At 35.3% G+C, this 21,679-nt stretch overlaps 2 protein-coding genes across 4 annotated transcripts in view; both read left to right on the top strand.

Annotated features, from left to right (window-relative positions):
* LOC111369921 (GPI mannosyltransferase 1-like) overlaps nt 1-4,332 on the top strand; it is a 6,317-nt gene extending 1,985 nt beyond the window's left edge. Inside the window, exons 3-8 of one of the 2 annotated variants that reach the window (XM_022991651.1) lie at nt 119-196; nt 893-1,307; nt 2,137-2,319; nt 3,277-3,301; nt 3,482-3,821; nt 3,905-4,332. In XM_022991651.1, coding sequence (XP_022847419.1) covers nt 1,037-1,307; nt 2,137-2,319; nt 3,277-3,301; nt 3,482-3,821; nt 3,905-3,985 — 900 coding nt within the window. In that variant the 5' untranslated portion in view covers nt 119-196; nt 893-1,036 and the 3' untranslated portion in view covers nt 3,986-4,332. Of the gene's footprint in view, nt 1-118; nt 197-892; nt 1,308-2,136; nt 2,320-3,276; nt 3,822-3,904 lie in introns of both variants that reach the window. The other variant, XM_022991650.1, reaches the window with a different exon arrangement.
* Nucleotides 4,333-10,473: 6,141 nt separating this feature from the next.
* Nucleotides 10,474-17,254, top strand: LOC111369922 (protein disulfide-isomerase 5-1). 2 transcript variants are annotated; one of them, XM_022991652.1, is made up of 5 exons: nt 10,474-10,722; nt 14,082-14,140; nt 14,240-14,415; nt 16,604-16,710; nt 16,958-17,254. In XM_022991652.1, the coding sequence occupies exons 1-4, from the start codon at nt 10,594-10,596 to the stop codon at nt 16,696-16,698; spliced, it is 459 nt and encodes a 152-aa protein (XP_022847420.1). In that variant the 5' UTR covers nt 10,474-10,593; the 3' UTR covers nt 16,699-16,710; nt 16,958-17,254. The 2 variants fall into 2 exon arrangements, with proteins under 2 accessions (XP_022847420.1, XP_022847421.1); XM_022991653.1 differs by having other exon boundaries at nt 16,945-17,254.
* The last annotated feature ends 4,425 nt before the right edge of the window (nt 17,255-21,679 follow it).

The raw sequence follows: 21,679 nt of genomic DNA, 5'->3' as shown, positions 1-21,679 counted from the left end.
CGACATTATTCCTTTTTGGCAACTTCTTGTGCACCTTTAGAATCTCAATAACCCTTTCTTTTCTCTCTGTAAAGTTTTGGTGTTTGAGATGTTCACACGATTTTGCTGAAAAATTTAGATGGGCGAATTGTGAATCCAAGATTATCTCACTCCGTCAAAACATTGATGGGTCTCAGAAGCCAAAAAAGCAAATCATGTAAGCCAAAAAATTGCTGCTTTTTTCCATTTTTATACTAGATATGAACCAAAGATCCTAATTTTTTCTTCCAGCTGGGATGAACTAAAATTTAATCTTTGTGGTCGTATATGGCTCTGCCGAATTGGTTGTAAGTTGGCATTGTTGGACATTTTGAAGTTGAGATGGTGTAGTGGCTACAAGGGAGGTGGTTTTGGTGGCAGTGTCTTTGATTATATTAGCCATGGATGGGATGAAAAAGGTCAAGAAGCTGAATCAAATGCAAACCAAATATTGATTATTTTACAACTACGTTGGCCATTGTTTGGGCGTTTAAAAATATGAATCAGAAGACAAAAAAATCATAACAAAGTGGATTGGGTAAACCGATGCACACGCTAGCTTGGTGTTGCTTGTTGAATTGGACAATTTGTTTATCTGAGATGCATTTATTGGATGTTTACTTGGCTATCAATTCTCTTGAGTTGTTTTCTGTGCATGAAATTGCCAATAAGGCCTTTCTCATTTGGTGAAACTCATTTCTTACTGTGGCTTGATTGTTTAATTATGGTAAAAATTAATTAGCCTAGATCATGTAAAGAAGTTGAAGAGAAGTGCTGTTAGAGATGTACCGCATTTTGCTATAGTTTATCTGCCATTTCTTTTCATCCTGGCTCTACATACTTATTAGGCGATTTTGACTTTCTTCTTTTGCAGCTGTATTTATCCGATCAGCATGGCATATGGATTATGTTAATTTTATTCTGCTGCTGGACTGGCACTTGTGCTATTCATCATTTAGAACAGCAACTTCATTGTCTGTGACGCAAGGTGTATGTTAAGAGTTTCAAAATATTGGCAATGGACAAAATAAATTTTCGATTTCTTTTTATAATCTCAGCAATTCTTGGAGTCTTCTTAATATTGTATGGGGAGTGGCAAGACACTCATATGGAGGTCAGGTACACGGATGTGGACTATCTTGTCTTTTCTGATGCTGCGGCCTTAATGGCATCTGGAAAATCACCTTATGAAAGATCAACATATCGGTATTCACCACTGATTGCTGCTCTTCTCTTGCCAAATTCATTTCTTCATCACATGTGGGGAAAATTTCTCTTCTCGGCCTCAGGTATACCATGTTGCTTAATTAACAAAGCGCAGAAATTTTGAAGTGGCGAAAGAGCTAGGTTATTTTCAACTAATTCACTGATTAGAACTGGGTATATATAAATTATTTTTTGAGCTTTAATGAACTCAAAACATTAGTCGAAAGGAGAAGGATAGCTTACTTTGTACTCAATTGTTAACCTTGAATTCTTCAGTTTCATGTGCTCATCATATCTTGATCAGTCATAGGAAATGGTCAACTCTGGAGTTAATATTGGTTGAGTCCTATATTGTGTATATTAGTTTTTATCCTCTTTTGGAGCTAAGGGAAGTGTTGGTGACTAAAAGTGATGCAGTTGCACCTGTTCTCGAATAATAGAAGTACAGCTTTTATTGTGAGTAGTGTTTGGACTCTCGGTATTACTTTAGCTTGTAGTAACACTAATATTTGCTCCGAGTACTGTTGGTTTTTGGCCTTTAGTCTGTGCTTCAAAGTTTGAACTAGATCAAACTGATATAGAATATATCTTTCTTGGTTTTCATGTAAAGGAACAGAAAGAGAATAACGCGAAGTTAGCTTTAGGACATTAGCTCTACACTTTTCTATTGTTTAGGTAGCTACCCTGTTCAAAGAAATAAAATAGTCCGAGGAATTTCTTCTTTGGGCTATTTTAGGACTTCTCTTTCTCACTTTAGGGGATCTTTTTGTTTTTACAAGTATTTATATATGTGTATATTATATTACATATAAATTTTATACTTGTCTTTAAAATTCTGTTAAACTGCATTGAACTGCACTATACATGTTGGCGATCAAATAATAATAGTTTTACACTGAATTCACGTGACAGATCTACTTGTAGGATTGCTTATACACACCATTTTGAAGCTACGAGGGGTGCCTGAGAAACTATGCACCTCCTCTTTGATGGTATGGCTTTTTAATCCTTTCACCTTCACCATTGGAACCCGTGGGAATTGTGAGCCCATTGTGTGTGCCGTGATCCTGTGGATCATTTTGTGTCTGATGAATGGTACAATTTCTATAGATTTTGATTTACTTGTTAGTAAAATCTCTCCTGTAATTGCTCGCCTGTTGATCTAGACATCTGCTTCAATAGCATGCATGTCAAGTAAATTTATCAGTGCCAGACGGAAAAATTATTTGATAGGAGCTGGTACTGTTGTGAAGAGGCAGAATATCTGCAGAAATTTGGAGGTACCATTAACGGTTGAATTGGCAGTTTCACGAAATTACTGAAACCAAAAAAAGATCGTGCATTGAATGCATAAGAACCTCTAAAAGAGAAAAAGGCATGGAACAAATAACATGAATTTGGTCTGAATATTGTGCGATACATGTAGGTGAACCCCATAAATGCGCTGTTTTGTGAACTTTGCAGTTGTTGAAATTCCAACAAGCCAACCCTGAATTTCAATTTTCCGCTGCTATTGTAGGAATTATTTTTTATGCATCTTGTCCTACACCATTAATACTTAACTGTAATTACATTCAAACCATGTTCTGCATTCGAACTATTATTCTGCATTTTTACTTTTCTCTGACATGTTAAAAATGTCATTGGAGCACATGCAACTGGCTTCACCCATGTTATTGCACAGTATACTTCAATCTCCATGCATGGAATTATGAAGCTAAATATGAAAACGCAATAACAAATATACGGGGAAAAAAAAGGATAAAAGTGCATGAACTCTATAGTAGCGTATAAAACTTCAAATTTCATATGCCATATAACTTGGAAGTCAGATAATGTGAGAGATTAGAGAGAAGGATCTGCATTTTATGGCTTGGGATTTCACTGATGTAAAACTATCAGTCTGAATTTTATTGGCTTGGGCATGCACCTTCACTTCGAGGCAAAAAATTTAGTTTCCAATTCATTTTTTGTTTTCTTTTTGGCATTTCTATGTGAACTCAGTTAAAGAAAATTGCCATTTTAATTTGTCTGCCATTATCTTGGATGCAGACCAGCTGGTGCAAGCTGCATTTTGGTATGGACTTGTTCATTTGAGAATATATCCTATAATTTATGCACTGCCCATAACCTTAGTTCTTCATCCTCTCCACTTCCAGTCTGGTAAAAAGCCTGCCCTTGTGGACTGGAGCTCTAGAAAATTAATGTCACTTAATGGCTCAAGCAAGTTGAGATTTACTGTTTTACAATTTATTAGGAACTTTTTGACAAGCATTTTTACTTGGAGGGGACTTGTGTTTGGGTTTGTTTCTGGATCTATCTTCTTCATCTTAACTGGATTGTGTTTCTACTTTTATGGATGGGATTTCTTGGACGAGGCGCTGCTATACCATCTCACTCGTACGGACCCAAGACACAACTTTTCAATATACTTTTACCACATATATCTACACTACGAACAAGAGTTCTCGAGCCTGGAAAAACTCATCTCCTTTCTGCCTCAGTTCATCGTGCAGCTAGCTCTCATCTTCCGCTTTGCATATGACTTGCCATTCTGTTTCTTTGTGCAAACGCTAACATTTGTAGCATTTAACAAGGTATATAAAAACATATAACCTTATCTTATTTTTACACTATACAAGTAACATGCATTTCATCATTCTGCTTAATCTTGTTACAGGTTATAACTGCACAGTACTTTGTTTGGTTCTTCTGCCTATTGCCTCTAATACTACCATGGAGCAATATGAAGCTAACGTAGAAAGGCATAGCCTGCATCTTTTTGTGGATGGGAGCTCAAACTCATTGGTTAATGTGGGGTTATTTGCTGGAATTTCGGGGCAAGAATGTTTTCATTCAGCTATGGATGGCAAGTTTACTGTTCTTGGCTGTTAATACTTATGTTCTTATTACCATTATCCGTGACCATGCGTACTGTCCTGTGTTTGAAGAATTAAATGAAGAAAAATGGAACAACACAAGGAAACATGACTAGTATATTTTGTTTTGAAATATTAGAGCTCCAACGGTATAGCGAAACTGAGTAGGTTATTGGGTTTTTCTGTTGAATGTAGTCTGGTAAAAACTTTGAACCTGAGTTATTAATTATTCTTTTTTCCCCCTTTTTTAACTGAAACTATGATATGTTAAATTTGTGTTCATAAGCTTCTTCAATATGCACTTCATTTACTTAATTCATGAAATATCAAAATACCATGGAACTAGAAATAAGTTGTTACTACTGACTAAAATGATGATTGAATAAGAGCAATAAGAGCTCCTATGAGTTGTATCTATCCACATTTAATCAAGTTCAAAAGGAAGCAAGAATTACTTTTAGCTCCCGTTGGATTTAGATAAAAATCGAATTTTTAGTAAATTTTGTTAAAGGGTGGTGGAATGTGTGGATCCTACGAAATACATCATGTAAATGTTGATTTTGACTTGAATTTTAATTCAATTTTTTAGCTTAACCAAATGGGGGCTTAACATTATTTTGTATTGAAACATTGATTTCATTTACTAATTCGTTTACATGTATCCCCGTTTTTTTTTTTTTTTTTGGTTACCCCAATTGTCACCGTATTTGATTCTAGTGAGGTTACAATCTTCAAAACACATAAACGGGGTCTATAATTGTACGAAAATAAAAAATTACATAGCATGTAAATTTATAACTAACAAATTAAAAAATAAAAAATAAAAATTTATGGATGTAATATGATTATTAAACAGTTTGTTATGTGACTTGTACGCACAAACAAGACGGATGTAATATGAAAGTTAAGCAATTTGTAATTTGAATTACAGAAAAATAACAAGTAAATCATTATATCGCAATTTGTAATTAACATTTAAAAAAAAAAAAGTAAATAAAAAATTAGCATAACAGATATGTATAAGTTATAATCATCACAACTTATTATAAATGCATAATTTCCACTATCCATACAATACTAACACAATGTGTCCTAAGTTTTATAGCAATGCTTTACAATATCCACTACAAGATTGAATCATTACTCCAAACATCAAATGATGCAAGTTTTGAACATAATGGATGATCAGTTGGTCATCCATGGATTTCAACTATCCGACACTTCAAGAAATAATAGGAGCTCTGGCAAAAAATAGCACCAAACAGCGGCGAAGCCAGGATATTTTAACTGGGTGGGCAAAAATTATATGGCAAAAATAAATACAAATAACATAAAATTGTAACACTACATCACTATATTTATTCTAGACTCGTTTCCATATTTTGAAAACGTTGTATAATTACATCATTATCAATTTCATTAAATATATCCTTCTCAATATATACAGCTAAACTATGAATCAACCATTGATCTCCAATTCGATTGCGCAATTGAGTCTTGACAATATTTATTGCAGAAAAACCCTCTCAACATTAACAGTAGCAACGGGAAAAATCAATGCCAGTGTCACAAGCCTATGTAGTAGTGGATACATTTCATATTTCTTCATCACAACTAACTTCTTTGTAAGATCACTAAGACCTTGAAATCCTCTAAAGTTTTCATCCGTGCGCATAGCAAATATATAAGTTTCAAGTTGATCATCAAGTGTAGAAAGATCAGTTAGTGAAAATCTTCAAGATAATACTCAACAACTCGAATTAATTTGCTCTCGTCAAAAGCAGAAAATGAATCATTTGGACACAAACATGTTATGCAAAGGCACAATTCACTGTTTCCCTTGGAAAAATGATTATTTAACTCTTGAATCTGCATATCAATGACGACATAAAAGTAATTCACACGTAAGTGATGTAAATTCGTCATTTCTGGAGTGTTACGTCGTGAATGAGTTGGAGGTATATACATAGCATCCACGTTGGAAACATCAATATGCTACTTTTGACAGAAAGAACAAACAATTTCAAGAAAGGAGTCTCATCCATTGTCTCTCATTGCTTGAAGTTGTTCTTCACAAATTTTTACTAATCTCATGGCATTGACAATATCTTGATCTTTCTTTTGTAATGCCCTTGACAGTTCATTTGAAATTCCTAATGTCCCTTTCATGAGATGTAGACTAAATACAAAATCAAATCTTACTATCAAAGCCAATAAATTAAGTGCTTCGCCTCTTTTTCCAGAACTTGGAACATCCTCAACAATTGTTTCAAGTACATCAATTGTAGATGAAAACATTTGAATCAAGTTAATCAAAGAATTCTAATGAGAGCTCCAACATGTATAACCAGAACGCTTTAAGGTAGTTTGTTGATTAAGGCCCCAGCCACTTGATAATTTATCGTGATTGAGCGCCTCAACAATTCGAAGTCTTTGCTGAAGAAGACCACATCGTTTAACTGATCCTCCGACAACATTCACCACTCTATCAACCAAATAAAAAAAAAAAGGCTTCAATCTCTACATGCTTTTTAGAATAAGTGCTTTGAGACCATTAAATTCACCTTGCATATCACTAGCTCCATCATAACCGCAACCTCTTAAGCGAGATTTACTTAATTTATATCTAGAGAATAAGCGATCAATAGCTGCTTTAAGGAAGAGAGCTGTGTTATTCGAAACATGATCTATACCCACAAAATGTTCAACTACACATCCATTCTTGTTCACATAACGAAAAACAATAGACATGTGTTCCTTAACTGAGATGTCATGCGATTCATCAACCAGAATAGAAAATAAACCATTACCAATTTCGTTGATAATAACACCGATTGTTTCAAAAGCAACAACACTTACAATATCTTTTTGAATATTGGGTGATGTTAATTTGAGATTATCAGGAGCATTTTTGAAAGTAACAGGTTTAATCTCCTCATTATGATCAACCAAAACATGTAATAATTTAAGAAAATTTCCTTGAAAATTTGAATCTTCAGATTTATCGTGTTCGCGAAATGCAAGTCCTTGTCTTATAAGACACCGAAGACAATCAACTAATGCACCCAAGCGAATTCGATAGCCATGTTATGATTTTTGTGATTGTTTTAAGAAAATCGCCTGAATATTTTTTCTTGATTTATAAAAGCTTCACACTTAATCCGAGCTTTATTGTATGCACTATTGTGATTTCCAACGTGCTCTTGAAGTTTTTTCTTTACTTTTCCAATTTGAGAACCCTCACACAACAAAAGTGTCACCACCTCCTCGTTTCACACCTGATTTAAAAAAATAATAGTAAAGGTAAAATGCAGCATCTTTCGCTATTCTATACTCCAACCAAGAAGGAAATTCGTAAAACCAAGAAAATTGAAAACGCCTCAATGAAGATTTTCCATAGTTTACCATGAACATTTATTTCATCCGGAACGCCATCATTTTTATCTTGGACAACTTCACTTTCATCCTCAATAATATCATTTTCATGGCCAACATCACTTTCACCTAGGGATATCAATAAGCTGAAATTTATGGCTCGAGCTCGACTCGAGTAAAATGATCAAGCTTTTTTCCGGGCCGAGCTTAGCTCGAGTAAAATGATCAAGCTTTTTTCCGGGCCCGAGCAAAACCTCGGCCAAAAAAATTAGGCTCGACTCTAGCCTTTTTGGGCCGAGTAGATTTTGGTTGCGATTGTTTTTTCCTGAATTAATAAAGAGGGCAGCAGGCTGCTGGCAACAACATGTTGCCTTAATTGCTGCCAAATTGAGGTAGCGTGCTGAGCTCGAGCCGGTAAGCCACATAGGCCGGCTCGAGCTTTGCCCGACATCCTAAAATGGGACTCGGCCCGAGCCTCGAGCCGGGTAGACTCAAGCTTTTTTCGAGTTGAACCACGGATGGCCCGAGCAGATGAGCCCGATTGTCATCCATACTTTCACCTCGATTATTACTTTCGTTCCCAATATCACTTTTAACTTTAATATCCCTTTCTTCTTTAATAATCACACGGGCATTGCTAGATTTCTTTCCATCAATATTTTGACCTTCAATAGAAATTGAAACTTTCTTTTTAAAGTATCTCTTCATGGCCGTTGACATTGAATCGAATACCATGTAAATAAAAATTTGTAATAAAGATTATAAATTTAACAAAGTTTCATTTAAATCAACTAATAACATTATTGAAAATATAGCCCTTGTTTGATCCTCATTATTTGGTAAAAATACATTTTTCAACAGTATTTTAACATCATTTCAACCACACATTTTTCAATAAATAATATTACACATAAATCTAAAATTTTTCCTTATTTTTTAACCACACATTTCATATTAATATACTATTCAAAAATTCATTCTATCCCCCTCCCCTCCCATCCCATCCCAAATAGGGCTCAAACAAGGATATAATAAACACAATAATTATTATCTTCCTATCGTTTTGTCATATTTCTTTTTCAAGTTCAAGGCCACACACATATACACTTTTTTTTTTCTACACACTAATTAAAGCCAAAAACACAAATCCCTACTCCAACTAATAAGGAAAAGCCCACCGTGTATTCATTTCTTCAACTTCTAGAAACTTGGTTTTTGTTTATTATTTGTTTAGAACCCTAATATCCAAAGAGTAAATTGAGAAATCCAATGCCTATTGCCTAGAACATTAGGCATCACAATTTGAAAGGTACCTTAAATTTTCACCTGAGAATATTTTTTATTTTTTTATTTTTATTTTTTTTGTGAAAATTTTGCAAAAAGGGTCACCTAAAAATCAATTCAAGAGCCTAATGTACTAACTCGTTGATATCACCTTTCCAATAGAAGAGGAGAATTAGAAAATGCCAAAGAAATAGCAACAAACTCGCATGTAAACGATGGTCGATCGTCAATTGGAATTGGATTTGCAAGAGACTTAAGAAGAAGAGAAGAGAGGTGACCGGTGGGTAAGGTTTAAAGCTTTTCAAACTGGAATGGAATTATGAGGAGAAGAAAAGTGTGAACTTGTCCCTTTCATTTAGGATTCCTTTTCCTATTTTGATTTTTTTTTTTTTTTTTTTTAATAAAAATTTTGGGTGGCCCTGCCTCCCTCCTCGCCCTAATGTGCCTCCGCCAGTGCCACCAAACACCCAATCCCAGCAGAAGACGTGGGCCACATTGAAAAAAAATAAAATGAAATTACTCCCTGCTTCTTATAAAAATAACTCGTCATGTCCATAAAAGGATTTTCAAAAATTTTGACCATACTTTCACACCCATATTTGGCAGTTAAATGCTATTAATAAAAATAATAATTCATTATTCTTGACAATTGGTCTCAAGACTTTTTGATTCAATCTACTAATAAGTACTTTCATGGTAGTTACATCTCTCACTTTATTGTGAATTCTTCTTTTTCCCATAGCAACAAAAAATTTTCGTCGTATGTGAGCCTTTCCGATTATTTTATTGTTAAATGTAGTCATGATTTTTTCAATTAATCTTTGGTGCATCAAATAAGAATCCCCCATTTTTGAGATACTTGTTATGTAAGGCTTGCACCGTCAAGCCTGTGGTGCTATGTCTTGATGAGTGCATCTCTCCATCAAGTCTCTGCAATAAAAATTACAATCCAAAAAGAGCACTGTCAGAATTTTCGATTATTTTGAATTAATTGTTCCAATGGTCACTGAACTTAGGTCTATATCTTTGATTGGCAATTGAAGTTTAAAATGTCGAGTTTTGATCAATGAACTTTGAAAAATATCGAGTTTTAGTATTGAACTTAGGTTTATGTCTTTGATTGGTCACTGAAATTTAAAATGTCGAGTTTTGGTTACTGAACTTTGGTCAATGTCCTAGATTGCTCACTGAACTTAGATCCATATCTTAGATTGCTTACTGAAATTTAAAATGTCGAGTTTTGATCACTAAACTTTGGAATATGCCGTACGTTGCTCACTAGCATAACTGTTGAATTTTGAAAAATATCGAGTTTATCGTAAATAATGTACAACATTTTTCAAAATTCAGTGAGTAATTGTACAATATGTTTCAAAGTTTAGTGAGCAATGTGCAATATTTTTTAAAGTTCAGTGATCAAAACTCGACATTTTAAATTTCAGTGAGCAATCGAAGATATGAACCTAAATTCAGTGACCAAAACTCGCATTTTTCAAAGTTCAATGATCAACTCGACATTTTAAACTTTAGTGACCAATCAAATACATGGACCTAAGTTAAGTTACCATAACTCGACAATTTAAAGTTCAGTGGCCAACCAAAGATATGGACCTAAATTCAGTAACCATTGGAACAATTAACTCGATTATTTCCATCTCGTTATTAATCAAAAAGGAAACTGAACTTTAATAATTAATTTTAAAATAAAACTTCTTCATTTCAACACAGTATAGTAATTATTTCGAAGTCCAACCTAATTTACCAGAGTTTCGCTCCCAATTAACGCCAATCTTCGGCGGAGCTGCCTGAGAATTGAAATTCCCGGCCAATCATGATGCGACATCGTTTCTACATTCTTCTGTTCTTCCTTTTGTCATCCATTCTCCTCTCGAGTTGGGTGAATAATAATGTAGCAAAGGCTGAGGTGATAACCCTAGCCGCCGATACTTTCGACGACAAGGTAAAAAATTAAAGACTCGCTTCATAAATTGTTATCATAGTAATAGATCATGGATCTACATCGTTTAAGATATTCTTTGGGTAAATAGATGTGATTTTATGCATTTTTAATGTAGTCATGGTGTGGTTCTTTGTATTTTGTTGACCTTGATTCTTAAGTAACTTATCATGAAATTCACTTGTTTGTACCTTGCTGCCAGCAATTGAGAGTTTTAATTATGTTTAATAAGGAAAAACGAGCTTAGTAAGAAATCAGAGCATCTCAGGGATCAATTTGGTAGCAAAAAATATTTGCATTGAATCGATGGATTAATGGTAACTTTTTGTCCTCGTTTGAAGTTTGTAATTTTAGCCCGATTCTGGCAGCTAAAGTAGCAATTCCTATCATGGGAAATATCCATCATTTCAATTTGTATTCAGTATATTCATCGTATGTGATGATAATAAAATGTAAAAAGGCAACATTCAGGGAGATATAAAAAAGAAAAGAGGAAAAGATTCTTGCTATAAATGTAATGCACTTTATGTTGGACCCGAAGGGATTCTAATGAATGAGATTAATGACGCTATATGAAGTAGTGAAGATCGCAACGAGAAACAAGATTTAAAAGTGAAGAAATTAACAAAAAGTGTTAATCGTAGAGACACGACGTTTTATTAATCGACAATATGAAGAGAAATACAAGAATTCAACAATTCTTGCCTTGAACAAAATTGAAAGAGAAAACCTCTATTTATAAGTACATGGCATAGTATAAAGATGTAAATAATGTGGAATAAGGAAATAATGCATTTCCTTAAAAATCACGTGAAATATAAGGAAACAAATTTTTCCACATGAAAATAAGGAAACAATTTATTTCCAAAAAAATCCACCCTAATTTGGGTCACAAACCCAACAATCTTTCCCTTGACCCAAATTTCGGTGCAACGAACGAAATTTCAAGATTTCAAATCCTTCTGCATCGAAATAGCTAATATCCTCAACACAGTAATCGAAAATCTCCAAACCAAACTGTCGTCCTTTGAAAGGCGTCCATAAGTGACACTTGAATCCAAATCCTAGGCTCCAAAAATTTCATCGAGGAATTACTATTGACCAAACAGAGTCGAAGCATACCCTGTAGCAGAAACCATACTACATGCTGGATAAGAATGCCCATTGCTAGAACTGTCACATTCAACGTTCCCAAAAGCATTCCAGTCATTATTGATACCACGGTATCTACATTTCATGAGTCCAACCCTATCAAATGAACACAGTATATCCGTTGAAATTGGTGGCAAAGATGCTCCCTTGAGCAATGTTCTGAATCAACACAGAGCCTATCACAAGTGGTACTATTACCAAACTGAATATCCACCACGATACTGAACTTGTCCCGATGTCTTTTAACTGGTTCTGCGCTTCCCTGCAAGACGTACAACGAAGACTTCTTCCATCCCTCCAATATAACCCGGACACTCATTCGAACATTTAAAACTCCACCTCCACTAGAGAATTTATACCCTTTTGCATTCAGAGTATTAAGTGAGATCAGATTCTTTTTTAGGTCTAGAACATGTCGAACCTGATTAATTGTTCTGACTGTCCCTTCTCGCAGTTTAAGTCTAACTCGATCGATCCCAGCAATTTGAGAAGACTGGTTGTTTCCCATTACAACTCCACCTTGCCGAATAACCTTATATGTCTGAAAGAAATTTCAGCTGGAACACATATGATGTGAACATGCTGAATCGAGAATCCACTTCTCGTCAGGCCTAGACTCCACGTCAAAAACCATGGTCAACATCACATCTCCGCCATCTGAAAAATCGTCAACTACATTTGTTTTGTTTAAAGTCAAAGGTTGCGCTCCATGATTTGCAGCTAAATCACCTTTAGCCTACAACTTATCACAATTCTCCCGAATATGTTCTTTACGTCTTCAATAAAAGCAAAACAAATTACTGTTATTCTTCGATCTTCTCCTCCGTCGACCACGATGAGATACAAGAGCTTCCTCATCCCTTGATGTAGCTCCAACTAAATGCTTCAACTTCTCCTTGGAGTGCGAAGCATCATAGATGTCGTCTCTATTCAAAGTATCTCGACTATACAAAATGGTGTCCCGAAACGACGCATAAGAGCAAGGTAGTGAACATAACATGTTGGATTTTATGCACAATAATAAAGAGATAAAAAATAAATCAACACAAGAATTTTACGTGGTTCGACGGTGTGTCTACGTCCACGAGAGTGAAGTAGAGATAATTTTATTCAGTACTGAAAATAGGGTTACAACATATTATTTATACTAACCCTAGTTTGGGCCCATATAAGACTTTAAGACTGTACAAGAAATACCCCTATACCGTACCGCGGGGGCGTTGCCCCCACACCCCCAACCCATCTGGCATTCGGCATCAGTCCATTTGATCTAGGACCTGTGTCCCACTCTATATGAGCCACATGCACAACATAAACAGGATCAAGGCAAGATTCTCTTTATCGTACTTAACCTCCAACGTCTCCAAATCTGCGACAATTTTTTTAAATACAACAATATGGTCTTCTAACGACCCTCCTTCCACTATACGATGGGAATACAGCTTCTGTTTTAGAGCTAGTTTACTGATAAGACTCTTAGTTATACATAATTGTTTCGGATTCAACCACAAAGCAGCTGCTGTTTTCTCCTTCAAGACATCTCACTGAATATTGTTGAATAGATGAAGATGAATCAACCATAAAGCCTTCCAATCCCTCCGTTGTCCAATTAGCTAGCATCTTCTCAAAACCTAGCACCACATCGTCCAAATCTAACTGCGCTAAAATAACTCTCATCTTTACTTGCTACAAAGAAAATCATCCAATTGCAGAATATCATACTTCAAAGCGGCCATCTCAGAAAAACCTCAACCAATCCAAAACAAGAACAAGCTCTGATACCACTTATTGGACCCGAAGAGATTGTAATGAATGAGATTCTTGGCTCGATATGAAATAATGAAGATCGCGACGAAAAACAAGATTTAAAAGTGAAGAAATTAACAAAGAGGGTTAATCGCAGAGGCTAGACGTTTTATTAATCGACAATATGGAGAAAAATACAAGAACTCAACAATTCTTGCCTTGAACAAAATTGAAAGAGAATATCACTATTTATAGGTACATGACATAGCATAAATATGAAAATAATGTGGAATAAGGAAATAATATATTTCCATAAAAATCACGTGAAATATAAGAAAATAATTTTTTCCACATGAAAATAAGGAAACAATTTATTTCTAAAAAAAATCCACCATAATTTGGGTCACAAACCCAACACTTTAATAGTTTATTTTTGAATCTCATTTATGCATTGTTTCATTTAGGTGAAGGAGAAAGATACAGCATGGTTCGTGAAGTTTTGTGTCCCTTGGTGTAAGCATTGGTAATTGTTTTTAGCTTCAGTATGTTTATGCTCATCTGCATCTGTTGAAATCCAATATAAGATATTCTTGGCATAATAATAGTTGAAAATTTCTTTCAGTAAGAACTTGGGAACATTATGGGAGGATTTAGGTACAATAATGGAAGGCGAGGATGAAATAGAGATTGGAGAAGTTGACTGCACGACTAATAAACCAGTGTGTACAAAAGTTGATATTCATTCATATCCTACGTTCAAACTATTCTATAATGGAGAAGAAGTTGCAAAATACCAAGGTAACTGATTTTAGCACACAAGGATCATGCACTTACTATTTTTTTACTGATTTCTGTTGGTTTATAATTGCTTGTTTTTCCGCAAGGATTGTTTACTTAATATTTTTTAACTGATATAGGCATGTTCATACTTGCTTGTTTTTCCCACGAGGATCATTTATTCATTATTTTTTAACTGGCTTGCACCTTTTTTAGTGGTTAGCTTTAGTCACTTTATTGAAGAGAAAATTTGAAGATCGAGCTTTCTTAACTTTATTGCTATAGCTATTTTATGTACGTTATTTCTATCAGCCTTAAGACTCTTGTACAGGTCTCTACCAACTGTTTTAGGAGCATACTATTCATAGCTTTCCACTCCCATTTTTGTTTCTTGGTGCTTAAGACTATTGAAGGAAAGGTAAGAATGAGAAGTAAAGGATTCAGCACCAAATGGCCCTGAATTTCCTCAGTTCCCTTAGTGTGTCTGTAACATTTGAGTTAAGAAGTTTCAATAATTCTTAGGTTTTACTGAATTCTCAAAATGAACTGGATATATGCTAGTGGCCATTCCTATGCATCGATTTCTGAGTCTCCCTTCACTAATTGTTTTCTCTTCTCTCTCGACTTTAAATATTTAGATTTGACCATTGGAAAAGCTTAGTTATGGCATGATAAACCATCTTGTCATATTTTTGTGTCAGTTTTGCAATCTTGATGTATCTCTCCCTCTGACCTTGCTTCCTTTTGTAGCTCTTAATTCTGCTTTAATGAATCAAAACACTTTTTTATTAAGAAGCAGAAGGGTGCATACAATAGATAAACAAAATAAAGAAAAACAGAGAGCCTTACTCGGCTTTAGCAAGAAATGTATGCATTCAGATGTCTATAAAAGTTGGGATGGCCTTTGAACTCCAAAAGAAAATATTGAAAGCAAAGTTTTATTTTATTTTATTAATTGAATTCTCTACTCCATCAAAAGCCCTACAATTGTGCTATCTGAACCCCATGTAACATGGGAGCCACCTTTTGTGATGCTGCTTGTGGCCCTTGTAGCATAACCCAATATACTGGGCCGACACAGTGCTAATACTTGATCTGTTAGGTTACTGATTAACACGATCTCCCATTTTCCTACAGGTGAAACACCACCTAAGTTAATACGTTTGGACATTTTTGTGTGATCACCCCTTCAAATTGCCTCTATTGCTTCCTTGCTATCTTAAATCGATTTTTAAAAACAATATACTGGAAACACCTGTCAAAAAGCGTCAAGCAAATTATGCCCTTGTTGTGTACATCACCAACCTGACTCAATAATCTCTGCATCAACATATTTGCAAAGTCGAATAGTTGATTCCACTGTCCTGCAAAGTTCTTCAAGAATGCAATTTCTGAATTGCAAAGCCAAAGGATACTCTAAATACTTCCTCATGCAATTCATTATATGCCATCCCTAGGAGCATTAAGTAACTAATATCGAAAATGAGCTCCTACGCTTATAACTTGTGTGTGCTGTACTAATGCACTAGTCGTTACGTTATTCTAAAAGGTGCAACCACTTTAACCACCTAAACTTGAAGGTGCGAGTCCCAATCAGGTTAGACTACCTTTTCGTCTAAATGGAGGAGGTGGTGGTTATGTTGTGTAGCCTGGACTTGTTCCACCAAAGTGCCTTGGAACTTTTTCATTGCTGATGAGGTACCTTTTTCAAGATTAATGTCATTTCACTTTCATTAATCTGGTTCCCCGTGTTCTCTCTGCTGTTGCATACAATCTGAAGGAGGTCACAAGTGTTCAGCAAAGATTAAGGATTTGATACTTAGATCTATATTAGTCTTATTTTTAGGCAGCAAAAAAATTGAGTCTCTCTCCAATAAATTTTAAGTCGGTTTGTTGAAATCTTTTCTGATACAATATTTAGTTCATTGCTAACCTGTGACTTTGCTTAATTCAGACAAAGATCTTGCATAGTCTTAATTAAATTTGCATTAATATAAGGGTTCTTATTTTTTTTATTTTTTATTTTTTAATATGGTTACTGAAACCAAAAATTGTATATTCTCCGTTGTCAACTGACATAATTGAAAATAACTTTCTTTGAAGAACAAATAATTGAAATTGCTTTCATATTTTAAGCTATAAATGTAAAGCTATAGAAATTATGCATTTACCAGATCTAACTTGCTTCTCCCGAAATTGAATATCATAGGACCTAAGGATGTTGAGTCACTAAAAGCATTCGTTTTAGAAGAAGCAGAAAAGGCAGCTACAAGAGCACAACTTGAGAATGATGGCGAGCTGTAACTAATTTAACAGGTCAGTTTGATTTTCTATTACATCATCAGGTGAGTTCAATATTCTTCTTCCTATCTCACATAATAAGCGGGACATATATTAGTTTGATTTCCCGTCCTCATGGATTTTCTTTGCAAAACTGGTAACTATACATATTTATTCTTTGAATATATAAACTCTTGATATGTATGTATATGCAAGTCATGAAACTCCGATGTATCGACAAGTTAATTATACACTGATATATGGTTGCAGTATTTTGGTACAGTTTGGAACTTCTTACTCGAAAGATATTGGCCTTGACGTCAAAAGCAGGGTTGCATTTGATGGACGCTCGCAAGTTATTTATCTTGGAAATCTTATTACATTACATATGCATACATGATTTTCCTTCGAGGGGTTATTTGGTGTATCAAAATTGCGCAGCTAATTATTGTTTTGTTAAGAATCTTGGAGAAAGGAAAACATTGACATTTTGTATTGCTAATTTCACCTTGTTGAAGATACATTCCTTGATGAATCACTCAAGTTTCATGTTGAGAGATTGAATTTGCTCCTTCACATTTACCATGGGTTTATTTATCTTGTAGAACTCTAGAAATAAGAAGTTATGTACGTGTTTAAGTGTGATTTTGTTTTGTTTCTTTCGGGAAACAAAGGATCAAATAAGAAAGAAAATGTTATCTCATGCTTGAAAACTTCTAGTTGCAGTGGTCGGGTCACTATATTGTGGAAGAAGTGACACAAGTGAAAAAACTTACTTGACCAATTCAAAAATTGTTTAACACTAAGTTTTCAAATTGCATCACTAATTTTTTTGTCATTTTTTTATGGCCATGTTGGATGGTTATAACTTATTAGTACGTAAAAGTCACCTCAATGTCCTAATTAATAGGTTAAAGAATAAACTCATTTTTAAATGTTGGGAATCGAAAATGAGTTGAGGGCAAGTGCAGTTCTTTCCCAAAAAAATTAATTGGAAAGAACATTTGTCTAATTTAAAAGAGAAGGATGGTAACGTAGGGACTACCGTTGATGATATTTTTCTTCTCTGCTGACTGCTGTAAGCCTGTAACGGGTAAAAGAGAAGCGCAGAAAATGCCAGTAAAATTCCAATCCCACGGAAGTCACTGAAAATTTTGAGTTTCATTTCCCAAACTTTGGGAGTATTGCGACTCATTTGACAAAGCTTTTTGTTCTTTTTGCTTGTAGAATAGTTTTTTAAAGAAATTACTTTATTTCAATTTCTTCTAAAAAATTTTCTAACCAGATAAAGCATTGTTTCTAAAAAAAATTATTCAAATGGATTCAAAATCTTCTTAATTTTAAAAACAACTTTTGACTCTGACAAACGTGTCCTTGTTTCAAAAGGTGCATTTCTTCTTTGCACAGAAAGGAACACCGCGAGGCAGTAGTCTGCTCCACTAGACTACTTTTAGCCTTTTTTCGGTCGTGTCGAAACAAAAGAAAATTTGATTACAATTTTGTAGAAAGCTTATAATAGAGAATTTGAATACATTGAAAGTAAATTGAACTTTGATTGATGAAAGCTGAACATTACAATTAACGAAAGCAGAAAATTACAATTATTGGTGTAGGAGACGAACACCGGTGAGCTTGAAAGATTTTTGAATGACTAATATCCCATATAATAGCATTCGGAACAAAAATCTAAGTGACAGGAGTAGACGTTTAAATGACAAGGAATCATACCAAACGTTTACAAATATCAGAGCTATTTTACAACTGAAATAATTATTATAATGAAAAGAAAATTACAACTCAAACTTGAACTAATATTTACAATGTGCGGTCGAAATTGGGCAAACTGAGGTTACGATTGTATCAAAGGACTAAGTAAAGCTGCGGTCATTGACATTCTCCCCCATTTGTTTTGGCGACGTCCTCGTTGCTGCGGTCATGATATGCTTCAATTAACGGTTTGAAGGCTCCAAGATCCTTTTCTCTTTTCCAAGTATTCTCCTCGCTGCTGAATCCAATACATTTGACCAAGTACTCTTGATGATCTTTTCTAGAAGCTCGAGTGATTCGATGGTCAAGAATAGCTTCAGCAACCTTCTTTCCAGCTTTCTTCAGTTCAAACACAGGTCGCTTTGGCTCATTTCTAGATGCGTCCTCCTTATCTGCAAAGTATGGCTTCAGCATACTAACATGAAGAACTTTGTGAATTTTACACCATGAAGGGAGTTCAACTCTGTAAGCGACTCTTCCAATTATCTTCAAGATGGGTAATGGTCCAATATATTTTGGCACCAATCTTGAGTCCTTCCTTCTTATCGGTTTACAAACATTTCTGGTGGGAAGTTTAACTATTACCAGATCTCCAACATTGAATTTAAGGAAACGACGCTTTAGATCTGCAAACTTCTTATGCCGTTTTTGAGCTTTTTCGAGATAACTCCAAGCAATTTCAATATTTCGTTTACACTCTTGAGAAAAAATTTCCACTTGAGGAGACTTGGTACTTTGTTCGATGTCCACTGTATGAGGGAGTAGCGGTTACTGGCCAGTAACAATTTTAAAAGGACTCTTATTGGTGGAAGAGCTCTTTTGGGCATTGAAGCAAATTTGAGCAACATTCTAATTTTTCTGCGAAGTAGAGATAAAGTGTCGAAGACATTCTTCTAGTATAGAATTGAAGAGCTCCGTCTGTCCATCAGATTGTAGGTGAAAACTAGAACTCATGCTCAAAGTTGAACCAAGAAGTTTGAACAACTCAGTCCAAAATATGCCAGTGAAATGAGGATCTCGATCACTGACGATGTCCTTAGAAAGTCCCCAGTATTTGACAATATGTTTGAAGAAGAGTTGAGTTGTCTCTTCCGCTGATACATACTTAGATGCTGAGATGAAAGTTGCGTACTTTTATAGACGGTCCACCACGACGATGATAGTATCAAAATCCTCAACTTTTGGCAACCCAATAATGTAGTCCATCAATACACTTTCGAATGGTCGAGTTGGAACGAAAAGGGGCTCCAACAAGCCTGCCTTTTTCTGATGATCTGCCTTATCTTGCTGACAAATAAAACAGATTTTTACATAAGTTGTAATGTCGTCCCGTTTGAGACAATTAGTATGCACATTGCAGTAGTGCAGAAGTGCATTTCTCTTCCGGATATCCTGCCCAAATTGTGTCATGGCATTCCGTAATTAATGATTTCCTCAAATCTCCGCCCTTAGGAATATATAAGCGGTCTCCCTTAGTCTTCACTAGTTTCCCATTGAGCCAGAACTGTCGAATCTTACCCTGCTTGATGAGGTCGACCAAATATTGAGTAGCCGGTCCTTATCCATAAGTGCCCGAATTTGGTCTCTTGTGTTCGTAGCGACGTGACTCCCTGAAAGAACAGCCACGGAGCAAACGGCAGCTAAATCAGCCCGTCGACTAAGAGCATCAGCAACATGATTACTAGATCTAGGACGATACTCTAGCATAAAATTGAACTCTGAAAGAAATTCCTACAAATGAGCATGCTTGCTCGATAGTTTTGATTAAGACATGAAATGACTAACCGCAGTGTTATCTATCTTCACAATAAATGAAGACCCAAGCAAATAGTGACGTCATCCTCTAAGATAATGGGCTACTGCCAACAATTCCTTTTCATGCGCCGAGTAATGACGTTCTGTTTGGTTTAACTTTCGACTTTCATATGCTACCGGATGTCCTTCTTGCATAAGGACTCCACCAAGTGCAAAATCTGAAGCATCTGTATGAATTTCGAATGATTTAGTCATACTCGATAAGGCTAAAATCAAGTTCGTCCACATGGACTTCTTCAACCTTTCAAAAGTAGTTTGACATTGGGACGATCAATCACAATCCTTATCCTTCTTTGTCAATTCGGTAAATGGCAGTACAATTTCTGAGTAGCATTTCACAAATCTTAACGTACATCATGTACGATTTTTGGTGGTTGCCAATCTTTGATGACTGTAACCTTCTTCGAATCCATGTAAATTTTATCTTGATCAATAATGTGACATAAAAAACTGATAGATGTTAGAGCAAATGAGCATTTAGACGATTTGGCATAGAGTTAATTCTCCCGTAGTCGATTAAAAACTTGCCTCACATGTTGCACATGTTCTTCCAATGTCTTGTTGTAGATTATTATGTCGTCTAAGTACACTACGACAAAATCATCTAAGAACCCGTTAAATACTTGATTCATCATAGTACAAAACGTTGCTGGAGCATTTGTTAAACTAAAAGGCATCACTTTAAATTCAAAGTCTCCATATTTGGTTACCACCGTAGTCTTTGCTTCATCTCCCTCCTTCATCCGAACTTGCCAGTATCGGAATCTAAAATCAATTTTTATGTAGTACTTCGCTCGACTTAGTCGATCGAAGCAATCCGCAACCAGTGGGATAGAATAGCTATTTTGTACAGTGATCTTGTTTAAGGCTCGATAGTCATAGCACATTTTAAGAAAACCATCGGCCTTTTTCTGAAACAACACAGGAGCTCTGTATGGTGACTTTGCAAGCACAATAATTCCACTCTCCAACGTTTCTTCCAATTGCTTCCTAAGCTCTTCAATCTTAGGCTGAGACATACGGTATGGTGCCCTGGCGGGAGGTTTGACACCTCGAATAAGTTCAATTTCATGATCAATCGTCCTTCTTGGTGGCAATTTCTTTGGTAATTCGTCCGACATGATGTCCTCAAATTCCCGAATAAGCCTTTTAACTGGTTTTGGAATAGGATCAGTTGCCTCTTCGATCTCTTCTAATCGAAGAGTGCACAAAAAAAAATGTTCATTTCTCTTGAAACCCTTACTAAATTGCATAGCTGAGATACTCTTCTTGCTCATCTTCTCAGCTTGTGTAGAGATGACACAAGGCTTATTACCCATCATTATCAACATATCGAAATATGACAATACTGCTGTCTTAGTATCCCGAAGAAATTCCAATCCCAGAATAAGCTTGGAAGTCATCCATCTGAATTGCAGATAAA

This window comes from Olea europaea, chromosome 20, assembly GCF_002742605.1.
Source record: "Olea europaea var. sylvestris chromosome 20, O_europaea_v1, whole genome shotgun sequence".
Lineage (NCBI taxonomy): Eukaryota > Viridiplantae > Streptophyta > Magnoliopsida > Lamiales > Oleaceae > Olea > Olea europaea.
Note: the sequence above shows the minus strand (reverse complement) of the source record. Positions and strands in the feature narration are given on the sequence as shown.